The sequence below is a fragment of the Cololabis saira genome, chromosome 12, assembly GCF_033807715.1.
Source record: "Cololabis saira isolate AMF1-May2022 chromosome 12, fColSai1.1, whole genome shotgun sequence".
Taxonomy (NCBI): domain Eukaryota; kingdom Metazoa; phylum Chordata; class Actinopteri; order Beloniformes; family Belonidae; genus Cololabis; species Cololabis saira.
The window spans coordinates 14,416,642-14,441,301 of record NC_084598.1 but is presented as its reverse complement, the minus strand read 5'-3'; the positions used below and the strand labels follow the sequence as shown (position 1 = coordinate 14,441,301).

Below are 24,660 nucleotides of genomic sequence, written 5' to 3'. Positions count from 1 at the left end.
CCACGGGCCTGTAGCAATATAATTAGGGATGCACCGATACCACTTTTTTCCAAAATGAGTAGTGTACGAGTACTTGCATTTCAGTACTCACCGATACCGATACCGAGTACTTACACCATTACACATAAAGTTGCTTTGAATTTATTTTTTTTCCCACATATCATCTGTACCACAATCCTCTCCGCGGCTGGGACTTTCGCAGGACCGCTTCCCCAGCGGCTTTCGTGCCCCCAAGTGCAAACCGTCGGGATGCCCGGTTGCGACGTGCGGGCCCGCCTGGGGCCTCTGCACCCTGGCCGAAGCCACCCCCCCCCCAAACAGCGCTCTCACCCCCGGCGGCGGAGGGGAGAGGCGAACTGAAGGGAGTGCCGTCTCCGTCAAGCCCCCACTTGCGTGGGACGCGGCTGCCAGTGGCCTCAGGTCTCTGCGCTGACCGCGTCCCCCCACGCATGCGAGTAAGCGGTAGATATTGTCCCTCCACTTGAGAGTTTTGCTGCACATAATTTGCATTCTGCCTTGTTTTTATTGCTTTCATTTACCTGGAAATACTTCCACACTGCTGACATAACTCCTTGCTGCCCGCCTTGCAGTCAACTGCTGTAAACTGCGCGCTGCCGTAAAGTGGTATCGGTGTTGTAGTATCGGTGGCAATTGAGTACGAGTTCGACCAGTTATGCCCGGTATCGGACCGATACCCGATACCAGTATCGGTATCGGTGCATCCCTAAATATAATAATACATCATTAACAACCGTCGGTCTGCTTGAGAGACCGTCCGTGAGTTACACAGTAATAAGCAAACAAATCTACAGCAAACACACTCAACGGTAACTGCTTTAAAGGGGACCTATTATGAAAAACACGTTTTTTCTTGCTTTAACATATATAAAGTGGTCTCCCCTCACCCTGCCAACACAGAGAAGGAGTAAAGTAAACATATTCTACAGGGTCTGTACACCCCGCCCGGAGGATCCTTCCAGTGTCATGTGACTTTTACGAGCCGTTCAGATTCTGCTCCTGTCATTACGTAACGACAGGAGCGATTTCCATAGGTCGGCCTCCGCTGCTGAAAACACGCCCACAACTAACTCCGCCGGCCAGAGCGTCGGCCATTGTCCCGAAGTGGTGTATCGTGTGGCTGTTTCAACAACGAGGGACAGTAAAAATTAGGTTTGGCATCGACACTTACCCTCATAAAAGGATCAGTACCAACAGTACGGACCCGGCAACTGCACACGAGTTAGCGGTAAGTGACGTTAATTTTTTATGTTATTTATATTTGTCTACAAGTATGATCTTTGAATGGGCTAAGTATTTAGCTTAGCTCCGGTGTTACCCGTTAGGGTACACCGGAGCTCTATTAGTAATACATTTTTTTCTGTATGGTTTCAGATCTTCCAAGCAATGCACCTGAAGCTGTTCAACGACACCTTCAGAAGACGCACGGTCCTTCCTTGAGCCAGCAATAGTGCATAAATGTTATTTATATACAACTTATGTTATTTTATTTTTTTTAACAATAAAGTTGCCATTTGTGAACATTCAGTGTTGTGATTTCTTTACCGTTAACATGATTCATTTGGCTTGTAACATAAGAAATGAAATGATGAGGAATCGGAGTAAATAACTGTGGTGTACCTGTTTAGAATTCAATTAAATCTTCCTGTGTGAAGACGAGGTGACCCGGTTCCCCCTTCAGGTAACTAAAGGCTGATTTATGGTTCCGCGTTACACCAACGCAGAGCCTACGGTGTAGGGTACGCGTCGATTTAACACAGAACCGTAATTCAGGCTTTAAGATCCCAGGGAGTCCTTTACACCGTGTCATAAATGCATGCGAGCTTCCGACTATCGCACCCAGCTGCATGACATCGGACGCTCTCTGTCCACACTGAAACCGTTAAACTTGCGGCCAGTTAGGACAGTCCAATAGAAAATAAAGCAATGGAATTGATTTTGTCGCTGTAGCTCACTCGCATAGCATCGGACATGCTTTAATAGTGTACGGAGATGGCTGCTCTCCCCGGAGCGAGGCTTTGTCTCCTCCCCTGCTACAGGCAGCCAATCAGCGCAGAACCTCATTATCATAGCCTCCCCTCCCCTCAGAATCCCTCATAGAGAAGGAGGTTAGAAGCGGTAAAAATAGAAACATGGCCCAGAGGCTGAATTTCTAATTTATGTAGAAAAACCAGCTTTTGATTGTTTTTAAGACATTCAAGGCCTGCTTAAAATATACATTAAATGCCATAATAGGTCTCCTTTAAACTAACTCTGCCTGGACACGAGCCTCTTATTTTGAGATGCTCTGGAGGTAGTTGGCGTCGCCCTGGTGGTTGTGGAACTCTTGGTTCTGCTCCTGGTCCACAGGTCGCTGATTTTACAACTGTGAGTGGCTCCCTTTTTCCTCTCTCTCTCTTTATGGTTCTCTCTGTGACGGAGAATGCAGTGTCGCTGGTAGCCGAGCTGTCCCCCTTTTCCTGGTTTCACTGACCAATGCACTGTCCTCGCGTCAATTTCATACCATCCCTTTTATTGCCCTTCATGGAAAATGGAGTCATTCCTTAATTTTCTTTATTTTAAGAACATGCAGTCAACATTAAGACAATTTGTTCTTTAAATCAAAGTTGATCTCAGAGATAAGCCTCAGAGCTGGGCCTTAAAATTGAAATTGAAGCTGTGGCCCAACACAGACAAGGTCTCACCCTCCCACGCATCCATCCATCCATCCATCCTGCCATCCATCCATCCAGACTAGGTCTCATCCCTCCACCCAGACTAAGTCTCATCCCTCCACCCAGACCTCCACCTCCTGACTTGAGTGTTTCCATCATCCATCCTTTGATCTGGATTGTAGATGAAGCTGTGAGAGGAAGCTGGAGTTCCTGGAGAAACCCACACAAGAACCAGGAGAACATGTGACCTCCACCCAGGAGTTGAAGGTCAGAGAGGAAGAGGAGTCCTCATCTTCATCTTCACTTGGTTTCTAACGCTGATGTTGGTTTATTTCAAGAGTACTTGAATACTTTTAAACATGTTGCTGATGTTATTACATGTTGGATGTTACATGACTTTTTCCATCTTCTCACTTCAGTTTTACATCAACAACTTTGAAAACTGAAGGAATCAAATTAAAACAATCAGAAAAAATCAATCAAATATTGTACAAACTGGAAAAGTTGAATGTAAAATGGAAATGTTTAGATTTGAAGCTCTTTCAAGGAAGAAACAAGACTTTAAGAATCTAAACATGTAGTCAAACATGAAAACATTAAAGACAGAATCATGAATAAGTCAAGTCAAGTCAAGTCAAGTTAGTTTATTTGTCAAAACCATGTGTACAGGTTTATACATAGGATTCGAAATTGCAATGCTCCCCAGGCCCACAGTGTATATACATTTGGACAAGACAGTGACAATATAGACATAACACTGACAATATAGACGTACACTGACAGAACCCATAACAATATGTCATTGCAGAAAAACCATAAAAACAGATATAAAAACACAGTACAAATATAAAAGAACAGACTTCTAGGCGGCAGTGCTATTGGTTAAAAAGTTAAAATGCAGGGTTGAGGGAGGGCAGGGCAGAGAGGGAATAAAACAAGAATAATGAGATACAAATCTAATGTATGATCAAACATCAACAATCCAGTAAATTATTTAATGGTTAAATGTGAAAAAGATGAAATAAAAATACAATAAACCAAAAAAACTAAAGATAAATGATCATATCCTTTTCATCATCATCATCATCATCATCATCATCATCATCATCATCATCATCATCATCATCATCATCATGACACTGAGGAACCAGAACCAGAGTCCAAGTCCAGGATCCAACAGAGACAGTTTCTCTGACAAGACTCTTGAGACTAAACTGGACACAGAGACACTGAGGAACCAAACCCGGACCAGAGTCCAAATCCAGGACAGAGAGGTTCAGTGAAGGTGGTGTTGAAGGTGTGGAGGTGGATCAGTCTGTCAGAGACGACTTCATAGAAGGACAGAGTTCCAGCAGGACAGTCCACGTACACTGCTACTCTGCCAGAGTCTGAAGATGAAGATGAGGAGATGATGGGTGTGGCTCTGTCATTGTGATAGACACGGTACTGATCACGTAGATAACAGTCCAGACTCCAGGAATGATCGTTTCTTCCAAACCTACAGTCACCTCCCTCGCTGATTCTTCTGTAACTCACTGATACAGAAACACGTCCGCTCCACTGGACCTCCCAGTAACAGCGACCCATTAGAACTTCTCTACACAGCAGCTGAGGAAGATCATTAAACCTGTCTGGATGATCAGGATATGACTGATACTTCATCACATTTGTCATCTTCCTGTTGTCATCAGACAGTTTGATGTTGTCGTTGACTGTGTTTGTGTCGATGGTGAGTTGACAGGAATCTGATGGAGAGAACAAACAAGCAGCTGAAGTTATTATTGATCAGTTACTGATCACTGATGGACTCATGAACGAGTGAAGATGGTTGAATAAAAACACACTTACACTTCCTCAGACCTGGTCTCAACCATCGTTGTCCAGCAGGCTCCACCCTGAAAGGAGGAGGGGGTCAGACCAGCTCAGTCTCTTTCAGAGGAAGCAGAGATGTCAGAGCCCCCCCACCCCCATTACCTGTTGGGCACTCCCGTATCCGCTAAATAACATCCCACCACACCCCTGAGCAATCACCTGAGGTGGAGGAAAACCCCCACACCTGTGCCACCATAACTACCACAATATAACCCCCCCACCCAGCAGTGTGTCCATACCTGAGAGAGTCCAGCCTCCAGCGGGGATCCTCCAGTCCAGCAGACAGAAGCTCCCCTGCTGACTCCCCTGGATGGTTGTAGCTCAGGTCCAGCTCTCTCAGGTGGGATGGGTTGGAGGTCAGAGCTGAGACCAGAGAAGCACTTCCTTCCTCTGAGATCAGACAGCCTGACAGCCTGCAGACACACAACACAGGTCTGCTGCATGTTCTCTGCACAAGTGTCCTGCTGCAGACATATTTAGCAACATGTTCACTGGAACTGGAAACGCGTAGCTAAACGCAGTAATCCTGGATTTCTCCGGTGAATCAACATGTGGAAGGAGATATTCTACTGGAATCCTGAATCCTGCTGCTGCACAGCTGGATTATGTTGTTGACAGAACTACAGCCTCAATATCAACAATGTTGGACGGTGTCGTCCCTCAGGAAAGGAAGGTCAAAGGTCAGAGCAGGTCGGCCCTGTGGTTTAATTTACAACTGCAGGTTTTAAAGCAGACCTCGAGAAAGATGGAGAGAAAGTGTGGTTCCCATAACTTAATCAAGATTGCATTGATCAAAAATCAATAATATCGTACCGATTAGACGGCACTGAGGTTTACACCTTTGATTTCTGTGTGGAGTGTTGAGGTGAGTTTGTAGTGAAGTGGGATCTACCAGTAAAACTGGACTGAAGTGAATAATCTGCTGGGGGAGTCAGCAAGGGAGTCAGCAGGAAAAGACTTGAATGAATCCTGACCTGAGAGACTCCAGTTTACAGTGTGGACTCTCCAGTCCAGGACACAGCTTCTGCAGTCCAGAATCCTGCAGGTCGTTGTTGCTCAGGTCCAGTTCTGTCAGACTGGAGGACTGAGAGCTGAGAACTGAGGACAGAACTGGACAGTTGTCCTCTGAGAGGTTACAGCCACTCAGTCTGCAGACGGAAGAAAAGAACAACAACCAGGTTATTTCACTGTTATGGAAGAAAATTTAGTTTTGTCTTCAACTGTTCTGCTGGTCTTTTAGGTCCAATGTGTCATTAAAGTCTCTGGAAAGGAACCAGCGTAAATTCACTAATCTGAGGTTGTACTGAAAAAAAGACCCCAAACAAGTGAAGGAAACGTGAAATCTGGAGGTAAACCCAGCCGTAGTCAGAAACTACCCCCACTCCAGAGTGGGGGGGTACATGTGTCTGTTGGTACTTACAGAACTTTCTTGGAGGCTTGGACCACCGGCAGCAGCCTCAGTAGAGCCTCCTCTGAAGCTGAGAACATCTTCAGGTCAAACACCTCCAGATCTCCTGATGACAGTAAGATGAATACCAGAGCTGACCACTGAGCAGGTGACAGTTTATCTGTGGAGAGACGTCCAGACCTCAGGAACCGTTGGACCTCCTTTACCAGAGAACGATTGTTCAGTTCATTCAGACAGTGGAACAGGTTGATGCTTCTCTCTGCAGACAGGTCCTCACTGATCTTCTTCTTGATGTATTTGACAGTTTCCTGATTGTTCTGTGAACTTCTTTGGTTTGATATCATCAGACCTCGTAGGAGGTTCTGATTGGTCTCCACTGAAAGACCCAGGAGGAAGCGCAGGAACAAGTCCAGATGTCCATTTGGACTCTGTAAGGTTTTGTCCACAGCTGTCTGATAGAAACCGGTTGAATAACGGTGAGTTGTTAGTTGATCTTCCAGCAGGTTGACTCCAGAGCTGATGAAGGTCTGATGGACATGAAGGGCAGCCAGAAACTCCTGGACACTCAGATGGATGAAGCAGAAGACCTGGACCTGGTACAGGCTGCTCTCCTCTCTGAAAATCTGGGTGAACACTCCTGAGTACACTGAAGCCTCTCTGACATCGATGCCACACTCTCTCAGGTCTGGTTCATAGAAGATCAGGTTTCCTTTCTGCAGCTGCTCAAAAGCCAGTTTTCCCAGAGACTCCATCATCTTCCTGCTCTCTGGACTCCAGTGTGGATCCGTCTCAGCTCCTCTATCATACTTGACCTTCTTCAGTTTGGCCTGGACCACCAGGAAGTGGATGTACATCTCAGTCAGGGTCTTGGGCAGCTCCCCTCCCTCTCTGGTTTCCAGGACGTTCTCCAGGACCGTAGCAGTGATCCAGCAGAAGACTGGGATGTGGCACATGATATGGAGGGTCCGTGATGTGTTGATGTGGGAGATGATCCTGCTGGCCTGCTCCTCATCTCTGAACCTCTTCCTGAAGTACTCCTCCTTCTGTGGGTCAGTGAACCCTCTGACTTCTGTCACCATGTCAACATAGCAAGGAGGGATCTGATTGGCTGCTGCGGGTCGTGTGGTGATCCAGACACGAGCAGAAGGAAGCAAGTTCCCCCTGATGAGGTTTGTCAGCAGCACATCCACTGAGCTGGACCTTTTGGGGTCACTGAGGATTGTAGGGTTGTGGAAGTCCAGAGGAAGATGACACTCATCCAGACCGTCAAAGATGAACGCGACCTGGAAGTCTTCAAAGCTGCAGATTCCTTTGGTTTCAGAGAAGAATCCATGAACTAGTTCCACCAAGCTGAACTCCTCTCTCAGCACATTCAGACGTCTGAAGGTGAATGGAAGCAGGAACTGTATGTCCTGGTTGGTTCTGCCTTCAGCCCAGTCCAGACTGAACTTCTGTGTTAACACTGTTTTCCCGATACCAGCCACTCCCTTCGTCATCACCGTTCTGATTGGTCCTCTTCTTCCAGGTGGGGGTTTAAAGATGTCTTCCTGTCTGATGGCTGTTTCTACTCCGTCTGGTTTCCTGGAAGCTGCTTCAATCTGTCTGACTTCATGTTCTTCATTGACCTCTCCGGTCCCTCCCTGTGTGATGTAGAGCTCCGTGTAGATCTGCTCCAGAAGGGTTTTCTTTCCTGCTTTAGTGATCCCCTCAAACACATGCTGGTGCTTCTTCTGCAGCTGACTTTGGAGTTTGGTTTGACAAACGGCAGCCACGGTATCTAATTAAAGATGAAATAAAGACAAACACTTAGTGATTAAAACCAGCCCACAACAAATTCTACCTCCTCTAAAGAATCAACATTTCAACATTCACTGATCAGCGGTTCAATGAGGAGTATTGAAACTTTTCGCTCCCAAAAACCCCTCTGATCAATCAGAGGAACAAGAACAGTGTTTCTTCTACGATTCACTTCAGACACACAAGTTGTGTTTGTTTTGTGTTTGCTATATATTGAATATTGAATCCATAGGGTTCAACTCTTTAGAATAAAACGTTTATTTACTGGGATATTAATGACCCTATTAATGAGATGTCCCTAACAGAACACTGGTGCAAGAAGATGAGCTGAGTTACTCCACCTTCCAGTGGGTTTAATGTTTTGTCTGATCTGTGAATGTTGGTCATCTACAGAGACATTGGGTGTCGTTTATCCAGCAGCTCAGATGTTCAGAGAAACGTCTTACTGCTCTGCAGGAGGTCAGCCAGCTTCTCCTGCTTCCTCCTCCTCAAGAACTTCACTGTGATCTTCATAAATGACCCTTTGATGCTCTGCTGCTCTTCATCTTCATCCTCCTCCAGACTCTCTGAAGATTCTGGGTAATCTGGATTCAGAACCTTCTGGATCTTCTTCAGCTCATCCTTCACAAACATGATGATGTCGTCCTCCAGCAGCTGGAACAGAAGACCACATGGATGATCCAACCAGACTTAAATCATGGAGACAAACATCAGGACCATGATGGACAGACTGACAGTCCACTGGTCTACAAAGACCTGCATGGAGACAAACATCAGGTCCATGGTGGACAGACTGACAGTCCACTTGTCTACAAAGACCAGAATGGAGACAAACATCAGGACAACAGATGGAGAAGCAGTTGTTGTTCATGTACAGACCTGAAAGATGGAGTCCAGCTGGGCCTGATGCTGCTGGACAGACGGACCACTGGGAGACTCTGAGATCTGCTGGTCCACTCTGTGGAGGAATCATGAAGAACTAGGTCACATCATGTCTGAAGGTCCATGGATTAATGTTTGGATGAGAACAGTCCACCAGAGGACTTCCTGTCATGTTAAAGGTTCGCTGGTCCTCCTGAGACGACTGAGAACGTTCACGTCTTACTCCCAGTACAAGGTCTCAATCTGGTAGTACAAGAAGGTCCACCAAGTGTCCACAAAGACCACCTTCTCAACAGATCAATGTTCACATGGTTCCAGGAACCATCTGTCCTCCTGCATCCATCAACACCTGCCACCTGAGGAGAACTTCCTCCCTAAATGATGTTGCAACCACAGCAGAAAGATGCCCCCTGCTGTACAAACCGGTGAACTACAGTCACTCAGAAGACCCTCCAACACCCCCTTTATAGTCTGCTGTGTTTCTGGAAACATCAACAACCATCTAAGAATGGCAGCAAAACAGAGAAATGTTCACTTTAAATATGTTACGATGAAAATGTTTCAGTCCCAGTTTTTTTTTCATTTTTCAGAAACAACGTTTACAAACAACTCACCTCTCTGAAGGACAACCAGGAGCATCTTTAAAATTTAAAATTAAATCATTTGATGCATCACTCTTCAAGGACACACAGCTGGGACCAGGTTCAGGTCCAGGTTCAGGTCCAGGTCCAGGTCCAGGTCCAGGACAAGATCCAGGTCCAGGTCCAGGTCCAGGTCCAGGTCCAGGTCCAGGTCCAGGTCCAGGTCCAGGTCCAGGTCCACTCCTGTAATAAAGCTGTTTGGTGATGTAAGGGCTGAACTCTGACGTGCAGAAGAGTCATGGACAGTTAGACGTGATCGTCTCACCTCTCTTCTTCTCTCTGACTCTCAGGTTTTCCCCTCGGGGAGGTTTTAGAGGGAAGGACTCCCTCCTCTTTGTCCTCACACTGATTCATGCTGCTGGATTCACATCAGCTCACACACACCTTCTACCTTCATCTGCAGAGGAAACACACGTCATTGTAGATGTACAACGACCAGCTGCTCCATCTTCATTTTTTGATGCAGGTGGTTTTTTTTCATAAATAAATGATGTAGTGATGAAAAGGCAGCAGCTTCTCTCTAAAGTCTGAGCTCAGTCCTGGATGACAGATCTCTAAATATAAATGTGTATTTTAAAGAGTTTTAGTGTTTAATTGTTGTGTTTTGATAACTTAAAGCTCAGTGTGACTGGTGAAATATGTCTACATCCTCCTAAAATAATAGTAAAATGTATGCAGCACGTTTCTAAGCAACCTTGAAAAAGTGTTTAATAAGCAGCAAATAATTAAAACCAGTTGAAAAAAGAGTAAAAGCATGTAAAAGTTGGCCACACACGAACGCACATTTTTCTATTATTACTATTACTATTATTATAATAATATATTATTATTATTATTATTATTATTATTATTGTTATTATTATTATTATTATTATTATTATTATTATTATTATTATTATTATTATTATTATTATTATTATTATTATTATGTTCTATTATTTCAGAGGAGTTTTCAGAGGAGGTAAGGAATGTGTGTCATTCTTGCTTCGGCTTTCTTGTAGAAAAAAGGGGCCAACGGGACTGTGGTCATTTGTTGTGGGGATAATGGGCTGACGTCAGTTCTAGAGCTTGTTAAAAGATAGAAAAATGTTCTTTACCACAGGCTGCTGCATGTTAGCATCTCAATATCATGTGAAAGTTCACTCTTCTGATGGATTTGAACTACATGCATTTGCAGCTACAACAATGTCAAGACGGTCATTCATGATTTCCACTGCAGCCTCCATGTTTCTACCGGGAGAAGGGTCGTGAAAAGCACGGAAAAATAATAATAAAAAAAAAAAACTAGAATAGGCTACAATATGCCGACAGTCCATTATGCCGAAGGTCGTGCTATAATTGTTACAGCGTTTGGGTAGGCTGTGACCTTCATCAGGTTAACTGTCAGACAGCAGAAGAGGACAGTTCATGTAGGTGGAAAAACACGTCACTCATTGTGTCGTTCAATCTTCATTCATAAATTCTGGCTCAGGTCTGACACTGAGTGGCCTAAATAGTAAACGGTCACGCAGCGCGCATCAATTACCACTTGAAACAAGAAACACACACAGGAAAAACGCCAAGATAAATATCTATCCATACAAAATAAAGAACAACAGCAACAACAATAATAATACATCTATTAGACCAAAAGGTAAAATAAAATTAACTTAGGCTTTTTTACCCACAAAATGACAAGATGGTGATAAAATGAAAATAATAAACTCTATTGTCATAGAACTTTTCTAAGTTTGCAAGGCACTTCAAAAACAGATTTAAAAAAAAGCACAGATAAAAACAACACAGACAACGAAATATACAGGCCCTAATAGCTTATAAGATAATAGGCTATGAATAATTTTATAAATGCACAACGACGTCTGAGTTAAGGAAGTCTGAGAGAGAGTGAGAGAGAGGGAGAGAGAGAGAGAGAGAGAGAGAGAGAGAGAGAGAGAGAGAGAGAGAGAGAGAGAGAGAGAGAGAGAGAGAGAGAGAGAGAATTAGCAGAGCCTACAGACGTTTAAAAGTCCAAACAAAAGTATTTACTCACAAGAAGTGATTGTAATCAATTACATAATTTAAAGAAGATTTTTACTAAATATGATAATACATCTAGGCCTATGCGTGGTCTAATGATCAGCTCTCAACGTAAGACTATATTAAATTCTCTGTGGATTAATGCTCCACCTGCATCAATTGGATCCTCGTCAAAAGGACATGTCATGTTCGTAGCCTAATAGTAGTGAAAAGAAAAGTTGTAACACTGATTTTTTTTTTCTAATCAATGAAAGACGGCATAACTGCCTCAACTGCGCTCTTGGTTGGTAAAGAACAGCTCATCCGCGCGCTTGCTTTGTAAATGCCAGCTTCCGGTGCACGAATATGAATAAACGGTTGTTTTTGGTTCGTTTTTTCGTTCCTGTTGACCAGTGATTTCATTTTTCTTATATGAAATAGAAAACGAAAATAAAAGCGTATTTTGAATCTTTGTTAAATCATATTAACACAAAAAAAGAAAAAATGCAGTGTAATTCAATATTTGTTTTTTGTTTTAAAAGGAAAATCAAATAAACCAATCGTTTTTTTGTTTTTTGATTCCCACTCATGATGGAAAAATCCAATGACCAAAAGATACACTGACCGATTTAATTAGGGCCTTCGCACTGTCAGTGCTCAGGCCCTATGGTCCGTGTATCTTTTGGTCATTGGATTTTTCCGTCATGAGTGGGAATCAAAAAACAAAAAACGATTGGTTTATTTGATTTTCCTTTTAAAACAAAAAACAAATATTGAATACACTGCATTTTTTCTTTTTCTGTGTTAATATGATTTAACAAAGATTCAAAATACGCTTTTATTTTCGTTTTCTATTTCATATAAGAAAAATGAAATCCCTAGTCAACAGGAAGGAAAAAACGAACCAAAAACAACCGTTTATTCATATTCGTGCACCGGAAGCTGGCATTTACAACCGAATGAACTTAGTTCTGGATATTTAACAGGCATTCCTGTGACAATTCTCTCCAGGGGAAGTTTGATTTTAATATTTTATTGGTCGGGTTTACGTGACTCGGAAATGGCTCTGTATGCTGCAGTTCGGGTAACCATGGCAACCATAGCGGCGCTGAAACAACAGATTAAGGATTATTTTTTAAAGATTGATTAAGGACTTGTTCCACAGCGGTTTGACGCACAATGACATTTCCTGCACGTTGCAGCAGATGTGTCTCCTGCAATGCTCAGAAATGAGCGTCAGAAGATTCTGTGCTCGGCATCATCTGAGGAGAAAAAGGCTACGCAGAGCTGGAGAGCGCTTTGATTCATCATGGCCGAATGACCGGCTATCTGTCTTCACTGGGGGTGCATGCTGGAGAAGGTCGGGTTGGAAGAATTAATTTAGTCCCACGCGTGAGGAATCCACGTGATTATCATTATATGTATAAATTGCACTGCAGCACAAACTTTACCTGACGCCTGAATTCATGGTATGGCTGATGGAGCTCTCTCAGGTTCTTCCAACCCGACCTTCTCCAGCAAGCACCCCCATGTGAAGACAGATAGCCGGTATTGCGGCTTTCCTGTACTTTTAAGAGCCGCTTGAGAGTTTATTGTTAGGTCCTGTATATTTGCATGACGCGCTGCTGACAGAGAAGTAGGCTACGCTGAGTCCGACAGAAGTTTTATGGCGTTTAATGACAAAACTCTGCCACAAACGGCCTTCCGACATGCTTAATGGGTTTTAAACGTGTACACTGCAAACGTGATCGGGGTGATCAGTGTTCAGTACAAAGCTGTCAACAAAAATTAGGCTACGGCTCCCAACTGTCCTAACTGCATGCGAGCGTCCGACTGTCGCGCCGCAATGCGTGGCATCGGACCCGCTCTGAACGCGTTATCGGCCCCACGTTCTACCACGTTCTTTTGATTGACAGCTGAGACTCGCCTTTTAGAAGGCTGATTTATGGTTCCGCGTTACACCAACGCAGACCTTACAGCGTAGCGTACGCGGCGCGGTCACCGAACGGTGCGCGTCGCCGCGTACCCTACGCTGTAGGCTACGCCGTCGATTTTACGCGGAACCATAAATCAGCCTTTATTCACCCGCCCGTGCGCTCCTGAAAGAAACTCCTAACATTAGCAGACTCCTAAAAGAGTAAAGGGACAAGTAAAAGATGGGTGATTACTTGTAATCTCCCTACGTTTGTACTTTCTAAACAGAAAACAAGCTTATTATTCGGTGGAATAAGTGGGGAAAAAACCGAACAATTAATAACGGCGTGTGATTACGCAATCAAACAGCGAACAGCTGGAGTGACCGGCGTGCGGTGCAAACATGTCAGCATGTCAGATCATTACTGGGATGTGGGGAAAAAGCAGAGGACACGATCAATCCGGCAGGATCCGGGACAAATTAAGCCCTAATAAGATTAAGATAAGATTCTTATTATATCTTATTATCTTATCAGAACCTTCCAGCCTGGCGATCTCCCTCCAGCAGCTGCCACTTTATTGAAGTTCTTGTATTGAAATGACTGTTTCCTACAGCGCTTTACACTTTTTTTTCAACTTTCAACCGGCTTTCAACGCGAGCGACGGGAAGAAAATAGAAGCAGGGCGTGCGACAAAAGTCCAGCTCAAAACGACGCCGCGTCGCTCGCAACCAGTATAGACAGTGCAATAAAAAATAAAGCAATGGAACTGTTTTTGACGCTGACTCTCGCTCGCGTCGCATGCAGTGTGTATATTTGCAATATACTGTGGACATCTGAATAAAAACCTCATAAATAGATTGAATCAAAGCGCTCTCCAGCTCTGCGTAGCCTTTTTCTCCTCAGATGATGCCGAGCACAGAATCTTCTGACGCTCATTTCTGAGCATTGCAGGAGACACATCTGCTGCAACGTGCAGGAAATGTCATTGTGCGTCAAACCGCTGTGGAACAAGTCCTTAATCAATCTTTAAAAAATAATCCTTAATCTGTTGTTTCAGCGCCGCTATGGTTGCCATGGTTACCCGAACTGCAGCATACAGAGCCATTTCCGAGTCACGTAAACCCGACCAATTAAATATTAAAATCAAACTTCCCCTGGAGAGAATTGTCACAGGAATGCCTGTTAAATATCCAGAACTAAGTTCATTCGGTTGTAAATGCCAGCTTCCGGTGCACGAATATGAATAAACGGTTGTTTTTGGTTCGTTTTTTCCTTCCTGTTGACTAGGGATTTCATTTTTCTTATATGAAATAGAAAACGAAAATAAAAGCGTATTTTGAATCTTTGTTAAATCATATTAACACAGAAAAAGAAAAAATGCAGTGTATTCAATATTTGTTTTTTGTTTTAAAAGGAAAATCAAATAAACCAATCGTTTTTTGTTTTTTGATTCCCACTCATGACGGAAAAATCCAATGACCAAAAGATACACGGACCCCCTATGGTCCGTGTATCTTTTGGTCATTGGATTTTTCCATCATGAGTGGGAATCAAAAAACAAAAAACGATTGGTTTATTTGATTTTCCTTTTAAAACAAAAAACAAATATTGAATTACACTGCATTTTTTCTTTTTCTGTGTTAATATGATTTAACAAAGATTCAAAATACGCTTTTATTTTTGTTTTCTATTTCATATAAGAAAAATGAAATTACTAGTCAACAGGAACGAAAAAACGAATCAAAAACAACCGTTTATTCATATTCAGTGCAGTGTTTGGCGGTGTGCTTGTGAGAACTGGGGTCCCTGGAGGTCCTGGAGAGCCAATGTCCCCGTAGCGCGAGGTGTCCCCGGCGAGCTGCAGTGTTTGGCGGGCTGTCTGTGAGTGTCCTGGGGTCCCTGGAGGTCCTGGAGAGCACAAGTCCCCGTACCGGGAGCTGTCCCCGGTCCTGGCCGGGATCAGTGCAGTGTTTGGCCGGTGTGCTTGTGAGAACTGGGGTCCCTGGAGGTCCAGGAGGCAAAGGGAACGCCCAAGTAGCCTACCCCCCGTACCGGGACGTGGTCCCGGTCTTGGCCGGGTGCAGTGCAGCGTTTCGCGGGCTGGGTGTGAGTGTCTGGGGTCTCTGGGTGCCTGGGTCCTGGTCCTGGTCCCGGGACCCGTGGGTCCCTGGGTCGGGTCCCGGGACTCGTGGGTCCCTGGTCCTGGTCCCGGGACTCGTGGGTCCCTGGTCCTGGTCCCGGGACTCGTGGGTCCCTGGGTCCTGGTCCCGGGACTCGTGGGTCCCTGGACTCGTGGGTCCCTGGGTCGGGTCCCGGGACTCGTGGGTCCCTGGGTCCTGGTCCCGGGACTCGTGGGTCCCTGGGTCCTGGTCCCGGGACTCGTGGGTCCCTGGGTCCTGGTCCCGGGACTCGTGGGTCCCGGTATGTATGATACTTTTGTTATGCACGTGCATGTAAATAGGTATGTATGCATAGATAGGTGTGTGCATGTACATAGGTATGTATATATAGATACAGTAGGTGTGTGCATGTACATAGGTATATATATATATAGATACACAGCACGAAAAGATGAGTTTATGGGAATATGCTGACATAGCATTTAACCGGTAATGTTCGTGTTTGCTGGGTGTATGTAGATGTTATTGGGAATTTACTGGTGAAAGAAGTTTACTGTGAAATACGGCCATTTCTGGGCTGTAATCGGGAGTTTACTGACCCCACTTTTTTGCCACGGGTAGAGGAACAGCAGGGGACCTTTAGGCCTTTGTTCAAAAAATGCAGCCATCGAGAGCCATCAAACGGCCATCAACACTTCTGTGAGTTACCATTCAAACTCCCCCAACCTGTTTATGCCCAATTGGCCCACATGAATAGCAAATGGAGATAGGGCCTATCACTGGAATGTGTAGACCATCATGAACAGATCACAAACTTGACCTCATTTACTTCAGTGTTCTTTCTACAAAAACACTTTTGCAACACAATCACATTTTTACCAGAAAGCTACATTTGCTGTTCAGGAACACCACACAAAGTCTGACTGCTTAGTTTGAGCAGGCTATGTTTAGTTCATTGTTCAACTAAATGTTGTTTTTTGTTATTGGGAATTTACTGGTGAAAGAAGTTTACTGTGAAATACGGCCATTTCTGAGCTGTAATCGGGAGTTTACTGACCCCACTTTTTACTGTTACAATCCTGACAGACCAATCACAGCGCATGTTATTGCGGGGGCGTGGCTAAGAATTGATTCAGCAATGTGATTGGTTCCTGTCTCACAGCGTTGAGAGTTGCGGGGGTCTTTAAAGTTTGTCCTAGTCAGTTACTGTTTGTTTTGCTCCCGCCCGGTAGAACTTTTTTTGCTTTTGAGGAGATACTGCTGCGTTGTTGTAAAACATGTCGCATAAACGGTCCTTGTGCTTTTATCCAAATCAACCTGAAGCAGATGTTACTCCGACCAGACCTGCAGTAGAGCGACAAGGACGGTCAACTCCATCTTCTTCCCCATGAGAAAGTCCCGGTTCAGGTGTATCTGTTGTTGTTAATGCTTTAAATTCTTTGTCGCGACAAATATCGAAATTCGAAGAAAAAGTAGACAGCAGATTTGAAAAGATAGAGCGCAGACTACAGGACATCGACGGCAGATTTGAGCTACTGGACGAGGAAGTGAAGAACTTAAGCTCTGATCGTGTTGAAACTTTCAGCTCCGATTCCACACCCGCAAAACGGATTAAAAGAGCAAAGAACACACGTGTTGCTGTAAGTAAGTTTGCTTATGACTAAGGACTGTGCACAATTCCTTTTACATTTAACTGCATGTCCACATGAGGTAATAATGCTTAAATACTTTTAGAATCACACTAACTTTGTATTATTAATCTATACAGGAGGCTGTAAGACGTTTACACAATTCTGAAAACAACGCTATGAAGCTGGATCCAAAACAAAGGTAAATATATGTTTTTTGTTTGTAATCACTGTAATTTACCACAGCAAAATAAAAAATAAATGAATAAACGGCATTAGGAAAGAAATTGTTGAAAAACCAAACTGATTTAGTAGTGATGGGTTGGACCATAGACATATATAAACTTTATATATGTCTATGGACTTTATTAAAGGCTAGATGACTCGTCCGCGCTGCTGCCAATGCAGAGCGACGTCGTCACACGGCGGCCATCTTGCCACAGGAGAGCTCGCTCACTCTAACATTGTGTTTAATGGTGCATGTACTGCTTAAACAACCTTAACTTGCTCAATTCTCAACAGATTTTCAAACAGTTTGGTTTTTTATCAACGTCAGAGATGTAGTTATGACACTGCATACTTGTGAATAATTATAAACATTGAAAAACGTACTTTTATATGAAAATAACCAGAAACAGATAGCTATGACATGGTATTTATATTAAATCAATATTTCTATAGTATTCTTAGTAACGTGTCACGTGTGCTCAGTGTAGTCACGTGTGATCTAGATCTATTTTCTCCACACAAAAATAAATAAAACGTTGCTTTGGGGTTTGAGTTTGTTTTTAATCAACTAACATGGCTCCTCTCTTTCCCAACAGTATCAATTCTCCACATAACCTTGCAGTTACGACATACATGTTGGAGCAGGTCGGCATTGCTTTTCCTGACACAGACAGCGACGTGATAACAGGTAAAAAGAAAGGCACATCCATCCTTGTTCTTTTAGAATTGCTTTGAATAGATATTGAAACTAATTAAATTCTAATTGTATTTTTGCTTGTGCTTTAGCTGCTTGCAAGACTTATTTTGAGTCTTTGAAAAGGAGCCATCGTCTCGATCAGCCAGAAAATGCTCCCCAGAAAAAGAAATTAAACAATGCAATGAAGACTAGACAACGGAAAACAAGGGTAAGTTACAGCAATATTTGGGTTAGTGAGTTACAGTATATGGAACTGAGATGTTTTTACTTTAGTGTTAATTGAATATTGGTAAAAAATTATACACATTTTAATTGCTACTCTATATTTTGCAGTTGCTGGCCTCCAGGGCTAGATGTGTACAGACTCCCGCTGAAATGTGACCTGATGACCTGATGTCAGAAGAAGAAGATGGCGTCGTAGATGGACGGGCGGTGTGGATAGTTTCACCTCCACCCCAAAGACACGAGGCTTCTGCTTTGTGCTGGGTGCTTCAGCAGAGGAAAGACAAGCAGAGTTCAGCCCTATACCTACATGTGCAGCGACAGTCACTGGGGCAGAGCGGTGCCACGCAACGGGCGGCGCCACTGGGAGACAATGGCTCGTTTTTAGCTCTGTTAAACTCTTAAGTTGACCTGTTTGGTAGAGGAGCAGGGGCCATTCAGATCAAACTGTAAAAAAAAAAACTGCAAGAGAGAGAAGTGCTCACTGACTGGACTAAGTTTTGATCTCTTTGTCGGAGATTTGCTTTTAAAAGTGCCTTTTTTGTTTTTTTCATGTGGACACACACTGAACTTTTTGGAATACTGTGTTTTAATTTTCTGCAATAAATACATTTACTTGTACTGAGGTGGTTGCTTATTTGATTTCTGAAATGTGCATGTATTTGTAGCCTGGTAAACTGCAGGTAGCTTGCAGTAATCCTCTCGGGTGCAATTTTCTTTTGCACCAGTAGAGGTTGCTGTGCTTGGGGGGGTTGGGGGGATGGGGCTTGGGGGGGGGTTGGGGAGTGAGGGTAGGGGGGTTGGGGGAGGTTGGGGGGGTGGGGGTTGGGGGAGGTTGGGGGGTGAGGGTTGGGGGGGTGAGGGTTGGGGGAGGTTGGGGGGGTGGGGCTTGGGGCTTGGGGGGGGTTGGGGGGTGAGGCTTGGGGGGGTGAAGTCCCCCCCCCCGCCCCCCTCAAGTCTGGAATGTCACACCTTTGTGTGACAATAGCCAGCATGGCACCCTGCTGAGCTGGCTACTCCAAACACAGCAGGAGGTCCCAGTACAATACGGGTGTTTCCGGACCGGGGAAATTTTTAGTTTTCGGCTGGTTTACCTTACATAAATTCCCGTGCTAGCACCTGAAATACCGGGGGTATACACAGCCGTAAACCCTGGTTTTTTTGCTGTGATAGGTGTTTACATGTACATAGGTATATATATATATATAGATAGGTGTTTACATGTACATAGGTATGTATGTATAGACAGGTGTTTACATATTGGGTAAAGATTTATTTTTGAGATTTCATTATTTTGTGTACATTAAGTTAAAATAGATTTTTTTATTTATATAAATGTATTTACGGGGGATTGTATATGTTCAAAATGTGTGTGTATACATTTGTGTATATGTGTATCTATGTCTATTTATCTATAGATACATAAATTGATACTAGTGTAAACGTTGTTCTGCTCTATACAATTTTTTTAACGTGTCTGGAATGAATCAATAAGTCAAATAAATGAAATATATAAGCTTGTGCAGTTCTTTGATGGTTGCATTTCTTTTCACAATTGGCTCAAGAAGGATCCCAGATGCTACAGAATCTGTTTTTGTGCCCAGTTTTATTGGCATAAATCAAATTTCAATGATCGTCGTCTGAACCACTCTATAAACCACGTCTTCGTAGTCAGAGTTTCATTTAAGGCTGAAATTTGTATCTGTGTCAAAGGCTTTAAACAAGTCAACTAGACTTCCTTTTTCTTGTCCTCAAAGACATGTCACCGTCCATTCAGGAGGCATCTTCAGTTCTACCTGAACTCAGGTGAAACGTCTTCCAGAACAGAATTGGAAGTCGTAATGGAGGAGACCTGAGCTCAGTGCAGGGCCCTCCCGGGGTTGGTAGAGGATGGCAATGCCCAGGACTGTTACTTAGGTAGGAGCACTGGGTGATAAAATGGGGGAATAAACCAGGATAAAAATATTAAAAAAAAAAAAAAAAAAAAGAAATTGAAGTCGTGTTTGTTTCAGCCTATGAGAGTTTCTCTGACCTAGATGATAGTCCTTAATTTCATATTTACTTTCTACAAAAGCTTTAAATAAATAGTCAAACTTCCAAATGAAGAGAACACGTTTACAGGAAACAGTAAAGTTTCTGGAGACAAAGTTCAAGCATGAATGTACGAACTTACAGTTTGTTGGATCGGTCCACAGCTCTCCTGATGACTCGATTCCACGGCCTGAAAAAACAGATCTGAGTCTCAAAAAGGTTCACAGGTAAGAGTCCAGACTCTGTCCCCTTGTCTCCAGGTGTAATGCAGTCTTGTTAACTCTTGGTAGACTGGATTCAGTGAACGGATCCATGGAATGAGTAAAGTTCAGAAACTGTCAGAAGCAGCAGTGATAATGGTGCTGATACCAGATATTAATTTCTGCTGTGATTTTATTGAGGAGAGCCGGCTCTCTGACCCTGGAGGACTGGAACTACTCTAGTCTTGTTCCTGTCAGTGGTTTCGACCAACCAGAGGCTGTTTTTTAGTTTTGTTGACAAGGAAGTACATACGTGACATGCCTCAGCTGCGTCTCAAACATCCAAACACATTTAGTTCTGCTGTATCTACCTGAGGATTCGCAGATGAAAGAATGTGCCCTGATCTGTCAACACACCCTCTCACGTCCCAGCAGCAGGTTCACCAGCAGAACCAGACAGACCAGTTCAACCCAGTAAGAAGCAGAATCTCTGGAGGAGATCCAACTGTTAAAGGAACTAACTCATTTCTAACATTTAACATAACTTACAGAGAACCAACAACTAACATTGCCACAGTAACTGTTAAATAGTAACGTAGAATGTTTTGAGTGGCAGTTATGGTGTCGTTGGTTGGTTACTGTGACACTCTCTCACGCACGCACGCACGCACGCACGCACGCACTCACACACACACACACACACCATACACTACATTTCTATGAATTAGGATGTGATAAAACAAATCATTTGTCTAACGAACGAATGTCTCAACTCGGTTCAAAGATTCAAGGACAGAGGATAAAGGACAGACTACTTGTACGTTGGCGTTATCCTGTAGCACAGATATGTTATTTACGTCTGCGTGTGTCTGATGATAGTTATAGGTTCCTGTTCCTGCTGCGTTGTCACCAATGTGCATCAGTAGGCCTCGTGTGAGACAAACTGTATGTGGAAGTGATGCGAGAGCTTTGTCATATAGCGATTAATGTAAAACCACAGACTGTCTTTGTGAAGAGATATGAGGAGAATCTGAACGTTAGTCAAGCACTTGCATTTATCTGCATGTCCCTGCTTACAGTACTTGCAGTTACCTTAAACTTCCACCCTATAAAATCTGGCTCCTGAGTTTCCCTTCAGTTTTAACACTATTAATACAAATTGTCTCTCTGTGCTTTTCAAAGACCCAGATCATAACCCCCGCGCAAATATGAAATTAAAAACATCAAGTAAACAACCCCCCTTTAACAGAAAAGAAACCTGGACCACCAGGTGGTAAAGCTGGTCGTCCAATGATTGAAGGACTGGCGGTTTGAACCCGGCTCCCCCCCAGTCATCTGTCGTTGTGTCCTTGTGTCCTTGTGTGGCAAGACAGTTAACCCTCCTTGCCTCCAGTGAGGCATCGCTGGTGTGTGAATATCCCAGTGGTGGTCGGAGAGAACCGTGGTACTGATTGGCTTCCACTTTTCAGAACACTTCTCTCTTCTGCTGCTAAAGTTGACCAGGACTTGACTTTAGGTTTTAATGAACAGTGAGTTTATCACTGGCATCTGTGTTTTGGACGGGGTTGATTGCAGCGAGCCAACTTGGAGACACTTTCTGTTTCTCCTGTTGTGTCTGCTAATGAACGCCAGAGGAGCCGAATTTCCTCATCTGGCACAACACAAGAGGACCTGCTCATCAGAACTGGACTTTGACAGGAGAATTGAAACGCAATAATTCTCTCTTTTTCAGCTTTTTTTCAGCTGTTTTTTTTTTAATAGATTTGCTTCTTTGGATTATTGCATGACCGTTTCAGCTATCACTCATGTGGCGTCACCTGATTGATGAAAACTTTGATGTACAGATGTACAGATGTAAATGAGCATCAGTATGGTTTTGGGAAAAATCATTCCACCGATATGGCCCTTTTACAGCTGGTGGACAAAATCTACTCGGCCATCAATAACATTTGAATTTGCTCTTGGCATATTCCTAGATCTTTCTAAAGCTTTTGATACCGTTGATTACAGTATATTACTTGATAAGTTACATATATATGGATTTCAAGATTTTACACTTAAGTGGATGAATAGTTATGTTTATAACCATGAGCAATATGTATATGCCAATGGTTGTTCCTCATCCAAAGTCAAGATGTCTTCTGGGGTCCCGCAGGGTTCTATTCTTGGTCCCTTATTTTTTTTTATTTACATGATTGACCTGGCTGCTGTATCCTCATCCTTTACCCAAATTCTGTTTGCTGATGATACAAATTTGATTTTAACTCACAAAGATTTTGAATCTCTATTTAAGGAAACTAATTCTGGCGTAGCTCTGCTATCTGAATGGTTTCTTGCAAACAAATTATCTCTAAACGTAAATAAATCGAATTTTATAGTTTTTGTAAGTAAAAACAAAAAATACTGTCATCATAGAGCTAAGATTTATATTGGTGGTATTGAAATCAGTCAAGTCTCATCCTCCAAGTTCCTAGGAATTTTGATGGATGAAAACTTGTCCTGGAAAGAACACATACATACAGTAACCAACAAAGTTTCAAGATCATTTGGTATCATCAGAAGAATTAGGGGCTTGGTTCATCAATCTTCCCTCTTAACCCTTTATTACAGTTTGATTTATCCATATCTCATGTATTGCAATATTGTCTGGGCAAGTACATATCCATCAAATTTACACAAATTATTAATTATTCAAAAGAAATTTGTAAGATCAGGTACGTCTTCTCACTATTTGGCTCCATCTGCTCCCCTCTTCAAAGCTCTAAATGTATTGTCTATTTACGACATTAACATAGTTCAGTCCTGTTCTTTTATTTATAAATGTACTCACTGTCAAAATATCCTCCCTACAACTTTCAAAGATTACTTCCAGACTAACTCTCAAGTTCATGATTATAATACTAGACAATCTGACAATATTCATCCTCCCTTCAGCCGTACCACTCTTAGTCAGTTCTCCATTAAAGTCAGAGGTTCTTTATTATGGAGCTCATGTTAAGGATTCTGTCCTTGGACCCAAGCGCACGACACCAGACAGGTTCAAGGTTCGCCCAAAAAAAGGCGTAGTTTATTCTCACAAACACTGCCTCCTTAAATGGCAGGGGAAAGAAAACTCGCTGTACGAATACAGGAAAAAAGTCCTCAGCACAAATCCACAAAGAATACAGAAAACCCTGATCACATACAGGAGTGACAAGACAAACTCACAAGGGTTTGCCAGCAGTTCTGATCCTTATATGAACTTCCAGTAATGACCTGATGCACTGCAGCTGCGTCCAGGCGCGCTCCCGTGGCCACCGGGCTCGTCGCCGGGCGCGCAGATCTCTGGCTGTGCACTGCGCAGACTCTGCTTCTGCTGCGCGATCGGGCCGAGGGGAAACCCCAGCTGGCCGAGACATAACAACTCACACATAACTATTGCTAACTCCTCATCTTTTCTCTGCAATTTCAAACATAGATTGAGGGTCAGCCTCTTAAAGGAGCTTGAGGCCGGATTGTGGCAAGATTTATGAAAAAAATCCGTATACATTTTAAGTTTTCTAGTAATAATGTCAGATGAAGCGTTCCAAACCCAAAAGAATGAGCCCTCTAGTGTATCTCTCCTTTGCCTTGAACAGGCTGTGTGCTGCAAAATGTGCTGCAATTCGGTCCCGAATTTCCCACGCTGGGCTGCGGATGTGACGTCACATGACGCTGCATGTGCGTTCTTCCCGTTCTCCCGTGCCGGCTTCACTGTTGGCTGCAGTACCCCCAACGGCCGTCGTGGTGAAGGGTGGCGCTAGAGAGTCTCATTTCTTAAAAGGAGCCTCAAGCTCCTTTAAATAAACCCTTTTCACACGATCTTTAAGATGTAGCTTTGTGTGCATGCTCGGGAGTATGCGCACGCACCCACACACGCACATTGCAATCATTTATTTGTAAATTTTATGGTGTATTTGTATGTATTTAGCTATTTATTTACATTTCTTTTTTTCTTTTTTTTTTCTTTTTTTTTCTCTCTTCATGTGCTGCTTTTGTAAAGTTTGATTACCTTGTTTACTTATTTATTTGTATTTATCTCTGGTGAGAATCCTTCATAAGCCCACCTTGGGTTTCTTTTTTCTCACCTGCACTGCACTAATTATTGTATTGTCACTATTTTTTTGTATTCTTTTTAATATGTGCGAATAAATAAACAAACAAAACAAAACAAAACAGAGTTAAACTCCACCCCTGCAAGGTTCCCAGGTCCCGTGGCTTATTATGACTCCAGCGTTGTGCTCGACAGTGAGTGCGAGGTGTTTGTGTTCATATTCTGAGCTCAGTGCTCAGTGACCAGATCTGTGTTCTGGCTGATCTTCCTGAAGTCTTG

At 43.3% G+C, this 24,660-nt stretch overlaps 1 protein-coding gene across 1 annotated transcript; it reads right to left on the bottom strand.

The window, feature by feature from the left end:
* Window positions 1-3,301: 3,301 nt before the first annotated feature.
* Window positions 3,302-20,551, bottom strand: LOC133456925 (NLR family CARD domain-containing protein 3-like). The gene is made up of 10 exons (XM_061735637.1): window positions 20,252-20,551; window positions 9,538-9,669; window positions 9,246-9,455; window positions 8,629-8,707; window positions 8,196-8,403; window positions 5,965-7,729; window positions 5,519-5,692; window positions 4,784-4,957; window positions 4,521-4,567; window positions 3,302-4,417 (listed from the first exon to the last, which is right to left on the bottom strand). The coding sequence occupies exons 2-10, from the start codon at window positions 9,624-9,626 to the stop codon at window positions 3,882-3,884; spliced, it is 3,282 nt and encodes a 1,093-aa protein (XP_061591621.1). The 5' UTR covers window positions 9,627-9,669; window positions 20,252-20,551; the 3' UTR covers window positions 3,302-3,881.
* Window positions 20,552-24,660: the final 4,109 nt, after the last annotated feature.

What these genes read in the sequence shown, in the direction of transcription:
- LOC133456925 (XM_061735637.1), bottom strand. Translation starts at nt 9,626, where the DNA reads ATGAATCAGTGTGAGGACAAAGAGGAGGGAGTCCTTCCCTCTAAAACC. An exon ending in AGTCAGAGAGAAGAAGAGAG is followed by an intron (nt 9,456 to 9,537) that starts GTGAGACGATCA and finishes GCTTTATTACAG; the next exon opens with GAGTGGACCTGGACCTGGAC. An exon ending in CCTGGTTGTCCTTCAGAGAG is followed by an intron (nt 8,708 to 9,245) that starts GTGAGTTGTTTG and finishes ATTCCTCCACAG; the next exon opens with AGTGGACCAGCAGATCTCAG.